This window comes from Ornithodoros turicata, chromosome 10 (genome assembly GCF_037126465.1).
Source record: "Ornithodoros turicata isolate Travis chromosome 10, ASM3712646v1, whole genome shotgun sequence".
Lineage (NCBI taxonomy): Eukaryota > Metazoa > Arthropoda > Arachnida > Ixodida > Argasidae > Ornithodoros > Ornithodoros turicata.
Window position 1 is genome coordinate 27275051 of NC_088210.1, and position 24890 is coordinate 27299940.

General features: G+C 44.2%; 1 protein-coding gene and 1 long non-coding RNA gene across 2 annotated transcripts in view; one reads left to right on the forward strand and one right to left on the reverse strand.

Annotated features, from left to right (window-relative positions):
* The window catches only part of LOC135371293 (uncharacterized), a 148212-nt gene that overhangs the window by 51804 nt on the left and 71518 nt on the right, over nucleotides 1-24890 (forward strand). Inside the window, exon 2 of the long non-coding RNA XR_010415550.1 lies at nucleotides 9060-9123. This is a non-coding gene — a long non-coding RNA (uncharacterized LOC135371293). The remainder of the gene's footprint in view (nucleotides 1-9059; nucleotides 9124-24890) is intronic.
* LOC135371290 (lachesin-like) overlaps nucleotides 1-24890 on the reverse strand; it is an 82713-nt gene that overhangs the window by 19994 nt on the left and 37829 nt on the right. The window contains exon 2 of the mRNA XM_064605399.1: nucleotides 2532-2662. Coding sequence (XP_064461469.1) covers nucleotides 2532-2662 — 131 coding nt within the window. The remainder of the gene's footprint in view (nucleotides 1-2531; nucleotides 2663-24890) is intronic.

Consider the following 24890-nt stretch of genomic DNA (forward strand, 5'->3'; position numbering starts at 1 on the left):
ATATTGGGCCAGTATCACTGAAAATTCGCCTGGTACGGACGCGGCGCGGCGCTACCTGCGGCGGGCTCATCACGTCACGTAGTGACGCCAGCACTACTCGCGCTGTTTCAAGGGGTCGAGGAGGTGTTCAGCTTAAGAAGGAAAAGAAATCTAGTCCATGAACTATATACGAAGTTGGAGATAAGGATATGCAATGATCTCGCCAGGAGGAATACTGCAGCGCCGCCATGCGCGATCAGCCTGCAAAGCACACTTTCTGTCGCAGCGTCGTGTCATGCGGTCAGTCTTAACAGCCAATACGGAAGCAGGGGTGAGTAGGATGGATTGACTCGCGCAGGAGGGAGCGTGACCTCTCTATATCGTATTGCGAACTGTAGGATCCAGCCATATCTCCAGCCATATATCCAGCCATCCTATCTGCGGCGCAGTAACGTTTTGAGAGCTGACGGGCTATATTTCTTTTCCTTCTTAAGTTGAACACGACTATAGAGGGTGTGTAATATCAAAGACATCGCGCGCGCGCGCTACTGGTCGGCTAGGGAGCACATGTGATTTGTTGCGCACCACTGAAAAACTATGTAGCGGACCTTCAATGCCCCTTTAAGGCTTGCAGTCACATGAACGTAAGACCCATTTAGGAAACCTCGATCCCATTGAAGATTAGACAGTGTGATTCCATTGCCTGCTTCTTATAGAATGGATTCTTTACTGGAATTGTCTAAGCAATGTCTAAGAAGAAGGCAGGCGATTCAATAACGCTGCCTTTTTTCACGGTCTAACACGGTATTTTCTATCAATGGAAAGTACCGACAATTTTTAAGTAGAAGCGAGCGGAGCACAGAGTGGTCTTCGGCGGTAACTTTGATTTATTAGGAAAGTGCGCTTTTACCTACGCCGTCTTGCTCTATTCCTCGATGCATATTAATCACTGTCGATGCACTTTCGAGATTAAAAGGTTTTTCACGAAGGGTAAAAAAAAAAAGAGAGAGAGAGAGAATCTAGGACGTTCGAAAGCTATACGAACGTCACAGTGTGGAAGCTGTCGAGTAGCGCTTCGTGGTTACGATAAGTAAAAGCCTCCTGGTGAAAATTGGTTCCCGTTCACGCAGAATTTCGCGAAGGGACGCTTCTTTTTTTTTTTTTTTTGCCCCACTCACACGAACGCCATGGCACAGTTTGCATGTGAGCTTTATTCTTGCCGTCATGCGTACCGTTAGAAGTAGTCATAATTTCTGTGTTGGGTTTTGTACCGCGGGAAAGCTGCGGTCGGTACGCAGATTCATTTGACCCTCCTCAGGCTTCTCTAACGTGCCCTGAGAGCTCATAGCACGGTGACACGTCTTTCACGTAATGCGGAGGACGGGGTATTCAGGAAACATGTACCACGTCACCAAGTTTTGGGCAGCCAGTCTGTGAGTGGCAGATACAGCGGAACCTCCCATTACGGACACGTCTCCTAGACGGACACTCCCCTACTACGGACAGCTGACTTCCCCACCCAGCATTCTTTAATGCTCTTACTTCAGTTCCCCTCGTGTACGAACACCTCACTCTAGCGAACAAGAATCTTGGTCCCGTGGGTGTTCGTGCTATAGAGAGGTGTCACTGTAACGCTAGGTTTGAAAAAAAAGAAAAAAAAAGAAAAGAAAATGAAAGAAAACACGATGTCACGTGCTAAAACAAAACAAAAACAAGAAAAACATGTCTGTGATGATTCGGGTTTTCATCCCAAGATTAAACGAAGATTATATTTTTGGCCCAAGCTTGTGTCTGGTCTTGCACAACGCTGGTGCGAGAAGTGGATGAGAAGTATCTCAGGTTTTGGGGACAGGACAATATTTTTGCCAATCCGCAACCGTAAAGTTGCCGTTAAACAATATTTTCTTCAATCCGCAGCCGTAAAGTTGGCGTTAAACAATACCTACAGCCCAGAAGCTGCCGCACTTCAGAGCGGGCTCGCCTTAATCCGTTCTAAATCTATTAAATAAATCTAGTAAACAGTAAATGTAGTAAATAAATTTTGTAAATAAAATAAATAAATAAATATCAATATCACGACACAACGCTGTTAGGGTAGCGCAGTTCTTTCGAAAACAAATCTTTTATAAATAGTTTTTTTACGACTGCAGCCCGTTAAAATGCTCCTCATGCCACTCACGGATTACACGTACAATTGCCGTGGTGCATTTATTGATTCACATAATCGTTTTGTTTCTGTAAATAGCCTCGTCTCTCCCCTGGTTCTAGTCTCCTTTTGTTCTGCACGTCAAGGTCACGGCTTCTTATAGAGACGAACGAGCGAACATTTTACCCTACGCCCTACACAAAAGCGATTAAAATATAATGAGACTCCCATTCGACTTAGGGAATCGCGGGTCATCGTTTGAATGCTCCATGGCCGTCTCATCCCAGGTTATATTCTGCTGTTTACGTCACTCGTGTTGAAATAAGGAAGTTTAGCGAAGACCACCGGCGTATTTCGCATTCAACTTCCCGCACTGTCACATTACGCGAGGAATTTTAATGCTCACCCTGTACGAGCCCAGATTGTCCACCACGCAAGGAATCTTGGCATCCCTGCCCCTTGGAACCGTCACGTTCGGAATAGTTTCTGCAAAGAACGGCGGTAGCTCCTCGTCTTCTCTGAGATCTTCTATGTCACCTGCACAAGAATACGGGTTATGGTTAGGCAAGTTGCGGGCAGGATGGGACGCCTAACATGTTTTGACACGTCCCTCTCGTTTCAAAAGTCAATGATGGTGATAACGATATAGAGAAAAGGTCGAGAGAGGGTGGTGGTAGAGAGAATTCGTGAGAAAGTCGAGTTTATTACTCGTTATTTTGTTTTTGTTAAATGTGTCTGGATGTGGGCTCAGTGGGACGCACAATATACTGCAGAAAGGTAAAGGGCCGTTTCCCCCAAAAAGAGCAGCCTTGACTTGAGCTGTAAGACTCCCTGGAGAAGGCCTTTAAAACTACCACCTTTTCCATTCAGACTGCATAGCCTACATGAATGAATGTGCTACCATCTGTCGTTACGCTGGCGGTATTTATTGCTATCCGTCATTAAGGGCTACGTAGTCCCGTATTCGGAAAAAGATCTTTACTGTTCCAGCGGACGCATTTGGACCTAGAAAAGGGCACGAAGAAATGGCCTATATAACTTATGGACAGGTCTCAGAAGGTAGCATGTGAAGTGAAGCTGCCCGTGTGAGCCTCTCCTGATGGGAAAGCTTCTGCGGTCAGATGAACGGCGTATGCAGGGGTAGAAACGGCTACATAAAATAGGCGTGAATTTGTTGGAGGTGCTCACAAAGAAAAGTACGGAAGTAAGTACGGCGGTAAAAGTTTATGGGAGCCCCTGTTCCTGTGGCACATAAACTGAAGTCAGTCAACGACTGAAGGAAGTCTTCGTTTCAGTTCCAGAGCTCCCGTACGATCTGTAGATTCATCGGAATGAAACAAAATAGGGAACTGAGCTTAGACTGTGGCACAACAACTGATTTACTTTCGCGTGTAAGAGATTTGGAGCAGCTTTCTTACTATGCATCCTACATTACCATACCATACGCTGCGGTCGTTTTAAAGATGAACTGAACGTTGTAACAACAAGAGTATATGGATGTTCGAAACACACAAGCAAACAAAAATTCCGACAATAAGAAGGCAGATATTTCTACTGTCTGTCGCCGCGAAGCGCTTGAACGCAAAGAAAAGCGTGCATGAATGCACTGCAGTACCCCACCGTTTAGTATTCCACCAATGTCCTATTGTATAACAAGTACGGAGTATTTTTCCTGTACTCTCATCCTTGAGTAAATCTTCACGTATGAGCCATAGTAACAGCGCAGGACTGTCAAAAGTTCATTGTAGTTCAGACGGGCACAAGCAATAATGTTTAAAAGAACACAGTGAAGCGTCACTGGGTTTATTCTGGTATAGAGACTATCGTGTAGCAGACTATACTTTACGAGGTACATGATGAGCGGTAGTCTGCTACACGAAAGCTTTTTTTGTGTGTGTCCGTGCGTGTTCAGGGAATGGCAAGCCGGCGTGCTGCAGGGCTGACCTTTCCCCTGTTATCTTTCGTTTTCCTTTTTTGTGCCAATAAATCCCCCCCCCCGAATAAACCAAACGAAGCTTCCGTTTTTTATTATTAATATCATCATCATTATTATTATTATTATTATTGGTTTCTTGAAGTGAACTAAATATTATTATTATTATAATTGTTGTTGTTGTATGAGTCATAGCATAGGTATAAGTACAAGAAGTTGTCCTGTTTGAGAAAATTTATTCAACGACTCACACACCTACCTCTACAAACGTACATGCAGCGACTCGTAAAGCACTATATAATGAAGGGCTTCCATCGTATTCAGTCACATTTCTTGGCGCAAAATTATTCACGTTTCTCTATTCTGTCATCACGAATCGTATAGAACACGCGACATTTCGTACAACTCCTTATTACGCTTTGAAAATCGAAAAAAGCCAGTCACAACACATATAATCTCCCGTCTCTGCTGCCGCGGCCGCAGTATCAAAACCATAATGTCAGACGGCATTATTGATCACACACAGTCACATAGTTAATACACCCATTACGACAACTTCCGCAGTTCATGACCAAACAGGGGGATGGCAGTGCACATCTAAAATCGAGCATGGCTCTCGAAACACTGGTGAATTAGCATATCGCTTTCGGCAGCCCTGCTTACGGTTCTCGGTCAAGTAATCTGAACAACGAGTGCCCGAATAATGAGCCAACGCTCCAGCAGCTGACTTAATGAATTGCCTCCCTGACTTAATGGAAAAGAGACAGGCCGCTCATATCGACTTGTCCTCCAACCCGTATCCTACACTTGAGGTTCAGTTTGCAAACTGGTGAGCATGGATGGCATCTGAGCCTGACACTGAGCACATTGGGCTCGTACCGCCCTTGCCACATTATGCTGGTCATTTGTGATGGGAACAAGGAAAGAAGGGGCTTGTATTGTTATGGTGTGTAGGGAAGCGAGAGGAAATAATTAATACTCACTAAATGACCATGTGTACTTTGTGACAGACTTTGTTTCGAGGATAAAGTAAACAATGTGTAAATAATGTAAACAAAGTGTGAAGCTCGGGGGGGGGGGATATATTTATTAGACGACAGGGGGGGAAAAACACGGGAGAAAGGTCAGCCAAACGGGACGTCTGCTTGCTATTCCGCAACAAAAAGAAAATTAATGAAGATGCAGAAAGGAGAATAAAATAAATAAAACAGAAAAGAACTGGGAAGTAAAGGATAGACCAACAAACGGTGAAAGAAGGATGAGACAGATTAAAGACAAAGATGACAAAAGAAAAGATGGCTAACAAACAGTTAAAGAATGATGAGGTGGATTACAGAAGATGACTTTAAAAGAAAAGATGAATGGTTTTGGTTGCTGCATGGTTAATGGAGGTTAATGCGTTGAGGGTGAGAGTGGGGCACTGAAGAGTGAGATGGCACGACTGGAGCTCGGGAATGAGCGTGAATTGCAGAGTAAGTACTGTGTATAGATTGAATGCCACGATGCATTGTGGTGGTGAGCGTAACATGCACCACCACACCACCCTTTTTATTTTATTTTTATTTATTTTTTTGCGACACCTTCTGCCTTTCTTTCCTGTGTACCCGCTATAGGGGATCTTTCTTATTTACGGCTAAACAGAACATTCCGACAATTATACAACAAGGCTATCACAACGTAACTGTAATAATGACTTCCCTCCCCTCACCCCGCCACCGTGCTTGTGATTCCGTATATATATATAAACCACTGCTAACATAACTTGCCTCCCGTGCATTATCGCGCTGGATGCCAAAAGTCCTGTCTACAAAGATTTTTATTGTCATTGTGTACGTACGACGGTTTTTGTGACGTACCAGAATTACTTTGAGGTACTATAAAAAAAGACGGGATGTCGTCGAGTAATAAATTGATGCTCGCGTATACATTGTACTTTCTAGACATCAGCTCACAAAAGGATAAAACGGGCTACTTGCACACACGCACCTTGGTAAGACTAACCGACCCTATCCTCCTTTACTTTTCTTCCGAGATCAGGCTTAGGTGCTTCATTCAATTACTAGAGGGCATTCTCCTTGTGTCCTTTATCCTGTCCCTGAATAGGATTACATCGCCTTGCGCTTCTTCTCCTTTATCCTTGCTCGTCTGTCTACATCGCACTTTCGTTTACGGATCTGCGTGAACACAGACTAAGCTATGTTGTGCCTTCGACCTCCATGCTGAAACATATTCATTTATTTTTTTTATCTGTCTTAAAATTTAGCTTTAAATCTATAAAATTAAACACAGGAGCAAGACGGGGTAGGTGGTCTGATTCATAACAATGGTGTTGCAGCCGAGTCGCACATCTAACATTTTTTTATTTATTTATGCTTATCATTTGGCTGGAATACTACACCGAATAATCTGCGTTATTATGCGAGCAATATCGGCTGTTGATAAGAGGTACCAATAACGACTATACCGTTCCACGACATTCAGGGCAAGTTGAGTTCTGGGAGACGATGCTTCACATGCTTCTCAAGACAGCTCACAGCATGTTGTCCTATAGCACAAGCGTACGCATTGGAAAAACGTACCACAATACAGGTGTCGCGCTTTTCTATCGACCACAGCACTTCGGACAGCGTGCTACGACACCTACTGTCCATTAACAGCGTAATACGAGTACTGTATCCGGTGCATCTGAAGGGAAGTACGGCTTCCTATCACATGACGTAGACAAACTGGGCAACAACTTATATTTTTCATCCTGTATTCTCTGTGTTCTTGGACGGTAGAGATGATTCCTCACTGGCTTCACCTCTTGTTCGAGCCGCGGCGCTGAGGGGCTTCGTCGGGGATTCGCCCGCAGCGAAGACCCACCGAGAGTGCATCCAAAACAGGACTGTAGATAGAAGCGTGTACGGCTTCATATTCTCAGATACCTAGAGTTCCGGCGACTCTACATCCGGCACCGCTTACTGGGCGTGGAAGGTCCAGGTGAAGGCACCGCCTATGCAACCACTATAACGTACAATACGCACGCAGATCAGATGTACACTGTAGGTGTAATGAAACTTTGACCTTTTGTACACTTCTACGCGTATTTCTGTTTCTGTTGTTCATAGCGTTTTTTGTTTATGTCCCTTGTCTTTAGTTGTCGTGTTTTTTCGTTTAAGCAATAATATTGGGTAAAGTATAGTGGTTATCACACTGTTGTGCCTCTTTTTCTCCTTGTTTTTTTTTCGCGCGAGCAGCATTGTGGCTTGCAGCACTCCGAACACACCTCTACCCCGATTAGCCAACCAATTCTTTTCCCAACTTGCACAAATACGATTTTTAAGCCTATAGGCTGTTAGATAATTTCGTACCAAGGATTGACAGTATTACAGCCTGCAACTTGGTGCGAAGGAACCACAAGCTATTCGTTTATTTATTTATGTATTTATACCCTCAGGGCCAAGCACTACAGAGGGGGAGTGGTTATATGAAATTCGCAATACAGAGTTGAAAATTGGTTGGATTTATGCATATCGCTGAATACGGAATGTGGTTCCAGTCCAAACTTGTTGCGGGTACAAAAGAGTTAGATAATAAATCGGTCTTGTAGAGCGGTATTCCCGTCTTATGTTGATGATCAATACGCGATGAGATAAACGAGGGTACAGTGAGCAAATGTTCTTTTAGTATTGGATTGTGAAAATAAATGGCGTGAAAAAGAGTGAGGCGCTTCCGTTTCCGACGTAGTGATAGAGGTTCTAGCAATATTGGAGCCTTCGTAGATGTAACACTCGCTGTCCTGTTGAAGTTAGGTAAGATAAAACGAGCCGCGCGGTTTTGAATGCTCTCAAGATGAAGGACTAATGTGGAGTGAGTTGGGGTCCCAGACAGATGATGCACATTCAAGTTTGGGACGAATATAGTGTTATTCGTCTTATATAGTGTTAACTTCAGATCTACAGTAGCCACGGAAAAACTTCTCCTAATATATCCGTGGGTGCGGTTGGTCGGTCGTTGTTAGTGACATATTCAATGTGGGATTTCCAAATAAAGGTCAGTCGTTAGTAACACTGCTAAATATTTGTATGTGGTTACAGACTGGAGCTGGATATGGTTAATGTTGTAGCTATTGCTGACATCTTGCTGCCGCCTAGACACGTGCACATGTTTGCGTTTATGGAGGTTAGGCACAAGGCAAATGCTTGTGCTAGATCAGACTGTAGGTTATTTTTGTCAGAATTGTTTTTGATTTCGCGGTAGATGACGCAGCCATCTGCGACGAGACGGACGGATGAGGAGACACAGCTAGGCTATTAATGCTATATTGTAGCCAACAAAGTCGTACAACAAAGTTAGCTCGTCTACTGTCTCCTCTTCCAACTGGTTTCGCACAGGCGTAAACTGCCCTTCTGACATGCAGGAAGCAGCTTTTCAGATATGCTACTTCTCCTTCAGCTCGTGAGCTATGCCGGCAAAGCACGCTTTACAGGCGACATGGTATCGCATATTTAGGGTTCTTTGTTTACGGGTTTTATGATTTTTTCAAATTCGCGAGGGAAAAATCAGGTGCTATTTACACACAAGAATTCGGATAGAAATCGGGCGCTATGATGTCTGTTTGATATCTCACCGGGGAAAACGAAAGGCATATGAAACAAGCCACTGCTGTGACACTGTGACGAGAAACAATAATCTTTGTTTCCGCTCGGAAGATAGTGAATGATCGCTGTATTCAAACACTTGCCCGAGCTCCACAAAAGATCGCTTTGACTCCTGCAGGAGGGGATCATAAACGGAGGAGACGTAGGTTGTCATAAATAGCTCTCTTTGCTGATATTATGATTCACTTTTCCGACGGTTTACCGAGAACGACAAGTTGAAGGACCGCAAGGATTTCAGGTAGATATCGGGTTTTACCCGAATTCTTGAAAATTTCTTCGGGGGAGAACTATCGTGAAAAATCGGGCTTAACCCAAAAACGAAGAGCCCTACGCATATTCAAATATTTCTCTGTTTCAGGATGTATCCACAACAACAACAACAGCGATCACTTTGCTACCTTTAATGCCCCAGGCAGAACCAAGTAAGTATGTATTCATTTCTTTCGTCTGCAGCTCAGTTTTTCGGCGGGTCTTGTACGGTACTTCTAGTTTGGCTACAACAAAACAAAAATCTCATGGAACCGTCTCCGACACGATACTACAATTACGCCATGATTTAGATGAGCCTGTAATAGCTTCCTGCCAGGGAATTTTTACGCTCTGGATCATCCCATTAACTCGTTCTTTTCTTTTCGTCGTCTTCGCTGTCGCACACGCGTGAGCCGCTGCATCCGGAGTCTCACTTTTCCATCCCGTATGACAAAAGAGACTCCAGTAAACAGGATAATGTGAACGTGAATAACAAACATATTGTCTCGCAAATATCAGTCACATTAAAGCATAGAGGGCGCCACACATTATCCGGCCAACAGGCAGCTGGAAAAGAAGAGCCTCTCGCGGGAGTACCAATTTGGCCGGAGTGCGCGAACGCACGGGGTTTGGAAATCACTAGCGTTTTTGGTTTACATATCGCCGCCATCCATTACGCCGCTTCGACGCTACCGCCGCGTAGTGGTGACAGCAGAACTAGGGAACATACTCTGGAACCCAGTTTTGCCTCGTCTTGTTTCTCGCTGCACTCCATTTGGAGGGTAGAATCCCTCGCCCCTGAGACGTGCTGTCAACTCAATATACGGGCATTCATCACCGCTGGCTGTTTTCGGACGTGTTGCGAATTTTTGAACACACCTTATTTATTTTTATTTTTTGCGCGCATTTATTTTGATTGGATATATTTTTTCCCCTCTTTCGTCCATGGTTTATTATATACGGGAAAGATACATCTACGTGGCGCGGTCCAACCCAGCGTCATGAGCAGGTCGAGAATTTAGAAATGATGCCCATTAGTTTTTTTGTTTTTTTTTGTTTTTTTTTCTTCTTCTCCCGCGGGCATTTCGCGGTGGGCTCCAAGAAAATGTCACAGAGCTGGAAAGTGTGTCAAGAAAAAAGATTTAAAAATGTGCGGCTGATGTCTTCCGCGCAACGGTGATGAAATTCGCGAAAAAGAAGTCAGAAAAAGTTAGAGTCACTGGGGTTGAAAGTGTGTCAGGTTTCCGTTAGAGGTATCACGGGGTGCTGGTCATAGACTTGGAAAACTCTGGACGTCATCATAGTGGACGATAACGTTGTCGTGTTCGCTTTATGTGATATGACACGTGCATCAGCAGAAGTGTCTGTTTGCGTGTTTTTAAGGGAAAAAAGAGGAGAAATTGAACTCGTCACCCGACTTGTTCTGCTATTCCTAACGTAAATTCTCAACCCCCCCCCCCCCCAACACCCAAGCCCCCAAAATACTTCTCATGTGTTCTACTCGCAAGTTCGCTATTTACTATTCACATGATCGCTAATCGCAGATGTGTTATGAGCACGCCTACCATTCAAGTTAACGCGGGCAGATGATTGGATTGGATTGGATGTGAAAGAAAAATATGGCGAGGTTGGTGTATGAAGTGTGTGAAAAATTGCTGGCAATCGCGGCTGGCAATTTTTAGTTATTTATTTTTATTTATTTATTTACTTGGAATGTTTAGGGAATAGCAGTCGGCGTGCGTCATGGCTGACCTTTCCCCTTTGACAATTTTTCCTGTTTTTCTGCAAATACATTCCCCTTCCTCCCTGGCAATGGCTGTACAAGTATGGTGAACCGAAGTACAAGCTCTCCTTAGTATTTTTCTTCATCAACATCAACAAGCTCATTGGTTCTTCTTGTTCTTCTTCCTCTTCTTCTTCTGGGACAGGTCTACGGGCACAATTTTCCCGTTTGCTCGCTTCACTTTTGCAGTGTCCACCAGCTCAGGGGCTGCAGCATTTCATAAAATCCATTGTAGCGATATTTATCTGAAGCCATTTTGTAACATTCAAATGAGGTTTCAGTAGTCGCAAGGTTTACTTGTTCAAGAGTGCAAAGCGTGGTACATGCGGCACAGCATGGCACGTCAATGTTATACAAGCGGAAAGCCAATTTCCAGAATTTTTTCTAACTCTTGTATTTGCCTACCAACCTCTGTGACATATTTGGAACCAAGAACCGTGATTTTTTTTTTTTTTTTCTTATTCCTCCTACGACTCCTTTTATGGTATCCTTGATCGTATGAGACATGTTCACCTGGTACTGATAACACCTGAGACTTGGGAAAACAACGGTTATATCTATTCTACATAAAAAGGGCTCTCCGTTATATGTATAATACATATACGCGTCTTAGTTCTGTTTCCGATCTTTATATATATATATATAAAAGTCGGTGTTGAAACGTTGGAGAAAACGCGCCAAGTAACGAGATTAAAAGGATGTTAACATTGCTTTGAGTTTAAGGGAAAACGCAGGACAAGAAGAGCACACGACACAATCAGCGACGAAGCCTTAATACACTATCACGCTAAAAAATGTGTACAATATGTTAAATGATGAATTCAACATATACACAAACCGTTACATTTCGATGTGGCACAGTCGGCCCACACATATTATTAATCAATTCTATATTATGCCTTACAAGTGCAGGGTAACCTTGCGTAGTTTTTCGTTTTTTTTTTGTTTTTTTTTTTCATTTCCTTCTTGTTCTTTTCCTTTTCTTTTTTCTTTTTTCACGTACAATCATGGAGTGGAACAGCATACCGGACAACGTCGTGTCAGCTAAAATCGTTGATGGATGTGTTTCGAGGGTTCAGGCCCACACTCTTAAAAATGAACTTGACTTCATCAATGAGGCGTACGTCTTTTTTGTGACAATTATGAACAGCATAAGTTCACAAAAAAAGCGTTTTCAACAGATTAGGGCAGATAACGATATCATTCGAGATGATGGTTGGCTAGGAGCGTACTATATTTCTCATTTGCCATTTGTAGGTACTGTACCGCCTGCTATGGTTGAATAATTATTTTCAGATATTCACGTTGGAAAAATATTTTTGATTTTCTTGTATCTCTGTGCCATCACTCCTGCTTGGCCCCCGGGAGGAGGCTATAGTAGTAACAATAATAGTATATCATAGTATTAATAGTATAAATAAAGAAATAACACAACAGCTTATAAATTATTTTTAGCATCCCCATTAGCGCGCAATAATTAGGGATGTCGCACTCTACTCGGAAGCTTAGAACGAAAAGTCTCAAAAAGTTCCACAAACACTCAATTGAAAAAAAAAAAGAAAAGAAAATCTCTAAATAGATCCTTCTACGTTTCCGCATGTCAGATTTATATGGCGTACAAAGCCCGTGATGCTGTGGAAATGATTGATTAACGTTGACCGTATCGATTACGCATATACTGATTGCTGGCTGCATGGTGCATTTTGTACATTGGCACTCTGCGGGGTTTTGCTGTCTGTCCTTTATTGTTATTACTTTTTCCAGCGTGCCACACGGCAAAAGAAAAGTGCTTCCGTGACTGCGTAGCTTGCAAATCAATAATGCATCGCAAATGTTTCCGAATTCACAAAGGTAATGACGCCGCCACCCAATAGCGTTAGAAGCCAGAATCATGACGACTTGGACATTTTTTTTTCTTTATTTGCGACGGAAAAGAACGTTTTACGTGTTACTGCTTCTTTTTTAATTTCTGGATGCGATATTGAATTATATGTATATATATATTATGAGCAGAAAAAAAAAATCCTTTGAACCTCTCGAAAAACTTGGTGCTGACTGAAAAAGCGCAGCTTGATGTTCATTTTATCGCCGTTCAAATCAGCTTGGCGTAGATGTTGCCGCTGTGACAAAGGCTCAGGTGCTCAGACGTGGACATTAAACCTAAGCGTTGTCTGCTGTTAGCGAACGCATTCTTCCGCCTCGCGCGAGATGATGTAACGAACGTTGACGTGTATACCTGGCGCAAATGCACGTCCATTAGCATGCATTTTGCCGTTGGGTGCTTTATCACTCTGACCGTGTCAGCCAGCATGGCGTAATGGGTTGGAAAACGTGACGAGGTTTTGTCGTTTCGTCTGCGCCAGATGATATGCCTCACACGTTGTTTTTCGCGTTACGCATTATCAACGAAGACGATCGAGGAAAACGTAACTTGAGCTTTGTGTGTGTGTGTGTGTGTGTGTGTGTGTGTGTTAGCGCCGCGAAGCAACTTTGGCTGTGAGCGGCCTGCAGATGTGGACAGATGGAGAGAGGGCAGCGGGAAGAAGCGGGGAATAGGGAGGTTGGTATGCGTCCTGGGCCGACTTCAGGGGCCGACATTCAACGTGAGCTGCAATACAGTTGCAGCACGTATTGAGTATTAGCCAGTGCGGTGTTGAACATTGTGCCCAGGGGTTGGTTGATTGATTGATTTGTAAAAGAAAAAAAATGGAGATGTTGGTCTCGAGCCACTCGGGACTGGCTACTCCAGGACGCGTTACTCAGAAAAGAAAGGAAAACTACACAAATCTGTACACTTTGAAACGGAATGGATGAAAACATCACCTAAACTTGGCGCCATAAGCAACAGTGTAGAAGAGTCCACGTACGAAACCTCAATGCACAAAAAACAACGATGATATCCGTGCCTTACGTGTACTAGCTTGCGTCTGGCTAGTTCTGTTTGGAAAAACAGTGCAGCAAGGGTAAACATTCTGCTTATGTATTTTCCTGCTTTTATTTTCCAGTCCAAACTAATCCTGCTGACGTTCCTTCAAGATTCCTAACAAAGATACCCCTATACACACCGGGTTTTAGTATGCGTAAAAGGAAAGGGAAGGAAAGGTTCACGACTGCTGACGAATCATCGATGTGTGCCCTGTCGGACTTCGGTTTATCAGATACGCACTCATTATACATTAATTAACTCGGATCTCAAGGCTCTGTGCGACTTATCAGCTTATGGGATTGAGGAACACGAATCCATCTAATGCTATAAGTGCTTCAGTGAGGACCACCACGAAGCTCGACTGAAGAGGTATGCGCGCTTCATGGTTTCAGGACATAGTCAAGGACAGTGTATTTAAAGAATCTTGCGTGAGATATGCTAGGTTGCCCGTGATTCGCGGCATGCTGAAATCAAGGCACTATGAACACATTCTTTAATCTAAATCAGCAAAGTATAACACTGTGTCACGGGAGATCTGTTTAAAATTACTCATGATGGAACACTTCGGAAGTCACGCAAGATGTTATGGCACCGACACCATTTCGTGAGCTACAGACATTACGTTAGGTGAAATATGAGTCGGTTCAGTTGAAGGGAAAGACAATCATAAAGGTGCTAAGCGCATTATAAACGTCTACACGTTTCTGGTCCTTCTCAACATTTACTTTTTTTTGTCTTCGTCGCACGAGACAGTGCCCGTCTGCTCGCTTCTCCTTTTTTTCCTTTCGAACTGACGAACTCTACGCATCCAGTTCGAATTTTTCTGGCAACATTGTCTCACTCAATGTATCGTACTCAAAGGGTACGACGTACTCACGATAATTTCTTTTCAATACTGGTGAGCTGTCACGCTTATATTTTACTGTGCACGCATAAATATTTTACGGTGCACGCATAAATATTCAACAAGAAGAAGTTCCATCTACTCCTGTTATGTAATAATCTCATTTTTCACATCCACATCCTTGTTATCTTCCATATTAGTGAAAGGCTGAAGAAAAATTACTCTTTAAGCTTCCTGCTCGCGTAAAATTTAACGATGCCGTTCTGGTTTCCCCTAAACTATCTGCCTTGGCAGCTCAATCTCTATCAGCGCCGCGTGTGTGAGGGGGCCATGCAAAGAAACGAGGCAGCTCAAGGAAGCCGGAATCTGGTTAATGTTTGCGTTCCAGGCATCTCGGTCGGTCTGCAGGTTGCTCTGCTTTTATTCAAGGGCGCCATCATGGGAAGTGTATTAGGACGTTAGCGAGTATCTTCTTCAGAAGCAACACACGGCAGCGTACGCGGGAGAAACAAATTTGCCTGATGTGGCAATTGTTTCATGTACTACAATATCAAGGCGTACAGGTGAAAGAGCGAAAACGTGTCAGATTCCGATATCTGGCTATACAAGGTGTCTTTTTTTTATTCATTACTTTGACTTTTATTACATTTATTGACTTTTTATAAACAAGCTATGCGAGGAGCGTAGATATATTGTTTCATGTACTACAATATCAAGGTGTGCAGGTGAAAGAGCGAAAACGTGTCAGATTCCGATATCTAGCTATACAGGGTGTCTTTTTTTATTCATTACTTTGACTTTTATTACATTTATTGACTTTTTATAAACAAGCTATGCGAGGAGCGTAGATATATTGTTTCATGTACCACAATATCAAGGTGTGCAGGTGAAAGAGCGAAAACGTGTCAGATTCCGATATCTAGCTATACAGGGTGTCTTTTTTTTTATTCATTACTTTGACTTTTATTACATTTATTGACTTTTTATAAACAAGCTGTGCGAGGAGCGTAGATGCCGTCTTTATCGCATCACCATCACCATCACCGCCGTCTTTGCAGTTTTGGGTTGTACGGTTAGGCGGACATCCTCTGAAGACAGTATTTAACTGTAAGGCGACTAATTATTTAAGATTCATTAATTACTTCTTAGTGGGGGATTTTTGGGGATCAATGGAATAGTGACTCGTCCTTTTTCCACCTGATGTGACCGTCCAAAGGAGGACACTGCTTCCGTTACATTCTTCTCCACCACTTCTGTCTCCTTTGCTCACTCATTTATTCACATACACGCACAGCGCGTGATGGCACACAAATAGCTTCACACTGCTCTTAAATATGAGTTTATGTCGGATCGGATTGTCATCGCCCGTCAAAAGACGATTACGAATATTTCCCTTTTGACTACTTAACCCAAAAATTAGCACACAAAAAAAAAAGAGAAGGAAAAAAAAAGGAAAATACAGAGCACAAATCATGCGTCAGCTTTACGCCAGAACGCCATCAACTCATAAGCAGCCTTTAGTGAACGGAAGGTGCGGCACAATGCAGGCACGGGATGAACTCCAACATCGCTGATAAAGTAGCCAACGCAGCGGTATAAATATTTTACGAAACCCGCACATAAGTATGTACCGCACCAGAAAACGTACTTTAGTATTTTATAGCGCTCTCGACGTAGTCCGTCAGACGAACTGCCTCACATTTTCCGAGAGGAGGAAAGATGCGCATTTTATCTGCTAGGCCGACCCGGCTGTCATTTTTTCCCGAGGAGTTTCACATATTTATTGCCTGTCAAAAGGGCTGTCCCAGCCATCATGCTATGAATTTCGGAGGGAAAGAGTGTTATGGCTTTGGCGTTACTGTTTCGCGTCGCTGTCGCCTTTCCATTTGTCAACCGGAAGTCCACCACCGGCGCGTGTAGAATTTTCGACCTGGCTCCTTCAAAAGCCCTGTCGCGAAACAACCGTGGCTTTATGCCGTTGTCTCGGGCGATGACGGTCGTACCGAATTTTAAATTCGTCCTCTATCTTTCAGAAGAGAGAGAGAGATGTGAGTTTGGCACGAGTAGATGGACACGTTCATTTATAGATAACTGACTATTCAAAGATTGACTGCGATTGTTTTCTTTTTTATTACATTTACTAGAGCAAAAAAAAAGGGGGGGGAGGAAAGGCCAGGAAAACGGTATGTCGGCTTGCTATTCCGCGAAACAAAGCGAAATAACTTTGAGATTGCGACTTTTGGGCATTGTGTATACTATAGTTTTATGCCAGAATGCGTTTGCTTCATACGGCCGTTGTTGATGGTAAATTTTTGGTCACGTGGTTCTCTAAAGCTATGGACGGACCTACATGGTGGTTGGTAAAGCTACTGCATTAAAAACACGAAAGTGCTACAAAAATACCAAATTATCTTCCGGTGAAAATTATAGCCTAGAGATGCATTGAACGCTGATAACGTTCTTTCTCTCTCAACGAACTCTCTCTTATGTGGATACTGTCCACTCTTACAGGCAACGATAACCTGCACCTCATTAAAGGGAAATAAACGACAGCTTTATTATATCGCCGATTTACACTGAATTAAACGCCTGTCATGAATGGTATCATTAATCCAAAATTATTTGAAAAGCTATCGCTTGGCCTTATCGAGCCTGGTATACGTTCATATAAATTCCTCTATTTTTTTGCCGAACTTTTACAGCAGCAGCTGTTAATGCCACACTTCGCCTTCTCGCGTCAACGTCGACGTTAACCCTCCCCCTTCCACGTCCTCTCTGCGTTCGTGCGTCTGGTGTGGTCTCTCTCTTCTACTGTTTGTGGAATGTGTCGTCAGGATGGGACGTCCCAAGACGTCGCCTGCACAACAAGCTGCCTCCAACGCAAGGCGCCGATCCATGCAGCGAGAATGGATGCAACGAGCTCGGTTGAATGCTCTTCGGGTGATGACATCGGTGAAATCTGCGGCGTCCAACTAGACAGTGGACTCTTGGTTAGCACAACCTACTTTTCACCCAAAGCAACATCCACACAGGTTCTGAACTTCAGAGTTTCCGCACTCGCAGTACACCGACACAAACCAATTATTCTGCTAGGTGATTTCAACGTGGGTGCTAATAAGACCATATTCCAAACTCAGCTCGCCAACCAGATGGCGTTGTATCTGTGCAACAAACTGACGGAACCCATCACCAACTACAGTTCGTGAATCGACCTGGTCTTTGAGAATAGAACATTGGCGCAAGAAGTAACACGATTCTCACGACGCATTTCTCAGATCACAAAGCTCTCATCGTCACGCTACGTATGCAGCAATGTAATAAATTACACTCAGTAGAAGCTCTGTTGTAAAATTCTTCAATCACCATTTGTCAACAATCTAGCGACGAAAGTGTCGACATCACACCTGAGCAGCTGCCGCTGCTAATTCGTGTTAGATCCAAGCGTTAACCCTCCCTCATATCTCTTTTTTCATGACTGTCATGTGAAGTCAGCATCGACATCGACATAAAGAGGCCACACAGGCAGCCGCATCGGGTGGGGCACCAGACTATGGCGGACTTGAGCGCGTGAGGCGCGTTTCACGTGTTGTGCTTGTAAAATTTGCCCTAAGCTAATTTCCCTAAGCCTCTTTTATTTCTTGAGATAAACGATACCCCCCTCCCCCGCCCCCACCCCCTAAACTAATAAATAGTACCGTACAGTCAGCCTAAGAGGACAATAACCAATGTATAAGGGCTGTTTATAACTCGTATGTTTTTTATTCGATCTTCTAAACATTACCATGCTTCTATCCTGCGTGGTTCTCTCTCTCTCTCTTCTTATCCCACAGGCAACAGCAGAAACGGAATAGTCTTTCGTAGTCGCTAGTGACTACCTTTGGGCTTCTCTCACCTGGGGCTACCTTTGGGCTTTTACCTGCGTTGGCTGTTGTTACTGGCTCTGTTTGCCACTTGGATCATAGATATACGTTAATGCATTCCAGCATTATGCGAGTGAATTATGCATCTGCGTGTTTATTCCTCTGTCATGTAGCTCACCTATACTGAGCATTCGAGGAGTTATTATGAATAACTAAATGACTAAATAACTAAATAGATTAGCGCACCGCTACAGATCTGTGTTGTAACGGCACGCAAAAAGGGCATGAGTGGCTCATCTCGTTTTAACATCAGTGCTAATACCGCGCGAAGTAACTGGGATTATATGCGTATCGACAGACTGAGGGAAGAGATCAGGGGAGTATGGGAGGCCGTTGAGTGTACATCTACATCCTGGGCTGACGTCAATAGGCATTGTGACATATCGCAAGAACGTCTACAGAATATACGACGTGAGCTCCTACGTCATCGATTGCGTTTCGCCGCCGCGCAAAGCATGCTGGTGGGCATTATCAGCTTTATCAGCCTGTCAGCCAACGCATCTTTCCCCGCTTCTTGCCCACCACAGTAAAATATAACCTCGAACCGGTCTTCTCGTGACGTCACATGTATGTAAATAGAGGGTCGTCTATGAATACATTGAACGCTGCTGGCGGCATGTTGGATCGTATCCTCGAACCCGTGTTACGTTTGCTCGTCGCCTTCTTGCAGTCGAAGCTGGCAGCACCGGACAGCCGGCCTTTTGCTGTTCTTAAAGTACTCGGGCCGTGGCAACACTAGGTCAGGCATCGAGCGTTCGACTACGCCATAGTTCGACGCTGTGGTCAGATATTTCTGAGACATATCGACGCGGGCAAAGGGATGTGGCGCAGTGTCAGTACAAGAGAGTGAAGCGTAGCGATGACCGATGGAGGTGTTGCGCACCCATGAACTACTTTAATCATTTCACAATAATTCTTCACTCGTTCATAAATTTATGCTGTCATCACATCATCATCAACCCAACCCATCCATTGTGGTCTGTTCTACTAACCGCCATTTAGCCGTACAAAGCCGGAATAACCTTCTCTTTACTTGTGGAGCCACAAAGCATATTAATTATTCTTAACCCAGATTCAATTCAATCCAATATAGTCCCGTGTAATCAATATGAGCCCTTCACTGTCAGATTCCACTCCAAGAGAAAAATACCACGCACAACACCCTTCCCTATACGCGGCGGTGTTTTAGAGCAGATGTCTTCTGAGCGAGCTTAATTAGCCGAAATCAGTGGCTCCCCCCTTTCTCGTAATTTCTTTCCGCGCACTTTTACTCGGAAGTTGTAATGCCACGCTGCTGCCACCTACTAGAACGTGCACTTAAAGAAAAAGGCCTGGCACCGCGCGCTGTGGCCGTAAAAAGAATGGGCAACGCGAGGGAATACCGAGGAAACGGTCGCCCCCATGCAAGAGGTGCTCCGTAGCATAAAAGTTCTCGACCCGCTGCATTGCCGCTTTCCTCCATGGGCTGTGAAGAACGATGCTGGTAACGCTGGAAGACGTGACGATTAAAAAAAAAACAAAAAGAAACGGGGTATTCTTTTGAAGTAGCGTTGTTGTTGTCGACTCGGAAGCCATTTATAAAACGACGTCACGCCTCACGTAACGTCATCCGGGTCGTGCAATAAAGATCTTGTTATCAGGGTAGAGGATGCGCCGCGATAAATTTTCACGTTGTTCGTCGCACATTCTGTATGACCTGTACGTGAAATAAAAGCGCGTATTTTATTTTTGAGCGGCCAAGTATGGAGTGAGCCGAGAACTTTTTCTTCGTTACGCTTACGGAGGTTGCTGCAGACGTAGAAAAGATTTTGTCTTCATTATGAAGAAAGGTCGAGGGCGATAGTTTTCGTCCTCTGTACGGTTTGCCTCACACCGGTACCTAAAGGAAACAATCTACGTAGCAACAACAACGCCTTTATTTCGATGATGATGATGATGATTGGGGAGCATCATGGCCAGAGGCGATGCTCTCTACATTGCGCGCGGTAATTTAGAGTGTTAATAGTGCTTTTAAGGTAGAGCATTGGCCGGCTGGACTTTACCATAGCACAAGTAATTTTGTTATAGTGATAGTAGATGGCAGCAACTGTAGAGTTTTCCTTACCTGTGCGAAGCTTGTAAGACGAGGTACTCTGACAATGAGAACTCAGGTGCATAACTCACGAGTGCTCATTCCAAAACGCACATAAATGAGTCCTACTATTTCGCAACGTTTCCAATGAGTACGCCACAGCTTCACAAACTCACTATACAAATCCTTATGTTCCGATCCCTTCAGACATTCGAAAGTATCACTTTCATACGACACATTTGCGGAAACCCCGCAGCGTTTCTCATACTCGACAGAAAGACGGAAAAATATTTCGCCTTTACAAAATCTGATTTTCGCATTCAAATGACACAAGCCGCATACGGCGCCTCGGTCGTGCAGTACGAACAAGGGGGGCGATGAAGGTAAATTCTGCTCACTTACTTATTTAGCGTTCGTATAGAATGTTGGAGGTGCAATTTGAATTCATGAAATGGCCTTCGCAGCTACTTTAAGATTCCCTTCGAGGAATACCCGACGATATTCCACCAGGTCGGGTGGCAGAAGCAGGGGCTCCAAAATGAACGGCACTTTTCTGTCTGTAAGACCCAGCTTTAGGAATGTGGAACAACTGTGCGAAAGAGGCGACGTGCTGCACTTGCGGTAACAAGAGAGCTTATCGCGATAGCAGAGAACATGAGGTGCACAGCTGTGCATTGAATAGGAAGCATATGAAAAACGTGTCGACCTTTTTCTCTGGAGAGCTTTCACATCGTTTATGTTACATTAGATTAGAAGAAGCGCCTTTAGATTGTCGTTTATGTTCATTGTGTTATGTTCCATTTGTTTATGTTATGTGTACCTATGAATGTTTAAAATGCACTTTTTGCCCGATTAACACGTATTAATGCGTGAAATGCAATTCAGTTCAACCATTTATGTTTTAAACAACCTAAGCATTTTTTACTTTACGTTTACTATTTACTCCATCACACTTGAAGCCTGCGTCTGGGCAAGACAAACAACCAACCACACGAGACTTAACTTCTGTGTTGTTGACGTCGGTCAGGTGGGTGTTGTTAACCATTTACCTACCTTGTTTACTTAACGGAAATACTGCTAAAAATCTGCCACCTGCGGTATCCTTTGTTTGCATTTTGTAGAATTCGAACAAGAGGTCCTGTTCACGGCTTGCTACCTCTCAAAAATATCTGTTTGCAGGCGACAGAACTCCCGTGTCTTTTGTCCCGCGTCTTTGTCTTTTGTCGATGTCGTCTGTAAACGATCTTCCTGTCCCGAACCTCACGGACAGCCGTGAAACCATCCTTGCGTAGCCGATGAAACAAGATAGGCTTCATTTTCAGCCGCACACTGCTTTCACGCGAGTGCCTGCAGCGGACTAAAAGTATCTTTCTAAAAGCCACATCTCATATCTTATGCACACGATCGCTCGAGCGCCTCATGTATAGCATATTCCGTCCCGGTGCCCATCTTAGGTGTCCCCTTTTCCCTTTTTATCTGGCATTCTCCGGCGACATCTCTTCCGGCATCCTCTACCGGCTGTTACTGTTGGAGGAGTTTTTTTTTTTTTTTCTTTCGTCTGTTGAATCCTCCTCCTCTTCTGTGGCTTGCGTGGCCATCATGTTATTATATATATATATTGTTAGACCAAATCAGCACCCTCATCATGGCGATCGTCATCATCAGCTTCGGGACGCGAGCATTCGAGCCCTTCGGAGCTGCATCTGGTTTGTTGTTTTGTTTGTTTGTTTATTTATACTACAAGCGACAACAACTTCATGAATGAGGATGGGATGAGGTGATTCACCGCAACAATTGGGGTACCATACCTCAGTGCATGGGGGATGATTATGAAAAAGATGAGGCATACACACGCACACATGACACACGCAAATGAGATATCAGACACGCAGACTAGTATGAAATGGTTCGCGATCTTCTTGTATCATAAAAAGCGCCTTTTGCTGCATCTCTCCTGCTGCCATACTTAATCATCATTTCATACTTAACAATATGTATGCCTGTTTCCCTGCTTCTTTTGCACCTGAAGAAACGTAGACTGCCACGTTAAAGCTTCCGCAGAATGAACATAGAAAGCTTAATTGCTTTTACGAGGGTGGTTCAGTAAGTAACCGATGGAAATAACTTTTTGACGAACAATCAGAATGAATATTCTGAGAAACAATGTATCATTTGTCTCTGTAGCGCTGTGCCTAGCTTGCCGCACCCCAGCTACGATCCCCCATATCATCGAGGTCTGTGAGCGGTACACGTGTGAACGCCGGGTACTTCGACGCAAACTTGAACTCCTCGACCATAGACCATTCAGCCTGTCCAAAGTACTTGGCCCATGGAGCTCCCCTGCGCATCAGTGCCGGGCTCTTCGCTCCCTTTTTGCTTTCATGCAGACCACTGGACTCCTCGAAGAGCTCTAAACAGAACTCCGACCTGCCGTCGCTTCAATCTCACCATAATTCCTCCTCTCATATTAACCACTGTGAAGTGGGGTAGTGTCCTGTGGCTACCACAGGGAAACATCCCATGTCATCATCACCTCTTCATTTATTGTTGTTTTTGTTGTTGTCTCTGTAGTCCCCTTGCTTGTCAATGCTGACGTGCCGTCGTTTGGGAAGCGCCGGTATTCCAGCAGCGAAGTTTTTGGGTTGGGTGTGTTGCTGTTCATGCACGGTTTTCACGACGCCCTTCGCCGGAATCAATCTTTCGGCCGCCAAGATGCCCCTTGAGACCACCGAATACGTGGTAATCCGACGACGCAAGGTCATGCTAATATGGCGGATGCGACAGACACTCAAATCGATGATCACAGATGGTTGAAGTAGTCATGCGTGACGTATGCGACCGGGCGCACTCTAAAAACTGAGCTTCACTGCATAGCACGCTCTGCGCCAACCACTGTCACGAATGATAGGGTTATCGCCTCTGATTCGAAGATAGAAGGGGCGTACGCCTTTTTCTGTCAATTTGGATAAATGATAATTTACACAAAATGGCGCGCGCCTCCCTCTCTCCTCGAATCAGAAGCGATAACCGTATCATTCGTGGCAATGGTTGGCTCAGAGCGTGCTGTGCGGTGAAGTTCAGTTTTTAGAGTGCGTCGCCATATTGGAGCAGTACAGGATTTTTTTTTTTTTTTTTTTGATGGCATACTTCAGTTACGCCAGCAGCATATTACAGTATGTTTCATTGTTCACTGTTTGTCCCCTAGGCATTCAATATTCAACTATTGCTCCCTGATGATCCTCAAAATAAGCGGTTTCGATATCTTCGACCGATCTACACTCTTAAAAATGAACTTCACCGCATAGCACGCTCCTAGCCAACCATCATCTCAAATGATATCGTTATCTTCCCTGATTTGTTGAAAACGGGAGGCGCACGCCTTTTTTGTGACACTTATGCTGTTCATAATTGTCACAAAAAAGGCGTACGCCTCCCGATTTCAACAAATCAGGACAGATAACGATATCATTTGAGATTATGGTTGGCTAGGAGCGTGCTATGCGGTGAAGTTCATTTTTAAGAGCGTAGCAATGCACGAGCTACCACACTCTTAAAAATGAACTTCACCGCATAGCACGCTACTAGCCAACCATGATCTCGAATGATATCGTTACCTGCCCTGATTTGTTGAAAACGGGAGGCGTACGCTTGTTTGTGACACTTATGCTGTTCATAATTGTCACAAAAACGGCGTACGCCTCCAGTTTTCAACAAATCAGGGGCGAGGACGTTGTCATTCGGGATGATGGTTGGCTAGGAGCCTGCTATGAGGTGAAACTCATTTTTAAGCGTGTACCCTATCACAAACCTTCGACTCCTCTACATTTTCTTGGTGAGTTTTAGGAACACCGCATCCTTCTGAGCACGTCCCTTCTACACTGTTAAAAATGAGCTTCACCGCATAGCACTTTCCTAGCCAACCATCATCTCGAATTATATCATTATCCGCCCTGATTTGTTGAAAATGCCGGGGGGGGGGGGGGCGTACGTCTTTTTTGTGTGACAATTATGAACAGCATAAGTGTCACAAAAAAAGGCGTACGCCTCCCGTTTTCAACAAATTCGGGCAGATAACGATATCGTACGAGATGATGGTTGGCGAGACGCATGCTATGCGGTGAAGTTCACTTTTAAGAGTGTACGCGCTAAACGTCGTTCCGCCACGGTTTCCTCATCTTCAAAATCATCTTCGCTGAAAAATTTTGCCCACATTCTACGCAGGATATAAAGAACACGACTCAAAATGATATTCCCTTTCCGTACTTGCGGGATCCCGGAGTCCTGATCTGACGATATCGTCCCCGAACTGAAATCTTGCGTCGTGTCTCGCCTCGGAGGGAAGGAAGATCTCAAGTTTTTGGCTGAAGGGAAGGGAAAGACGTCGGGGGAGTCTGAC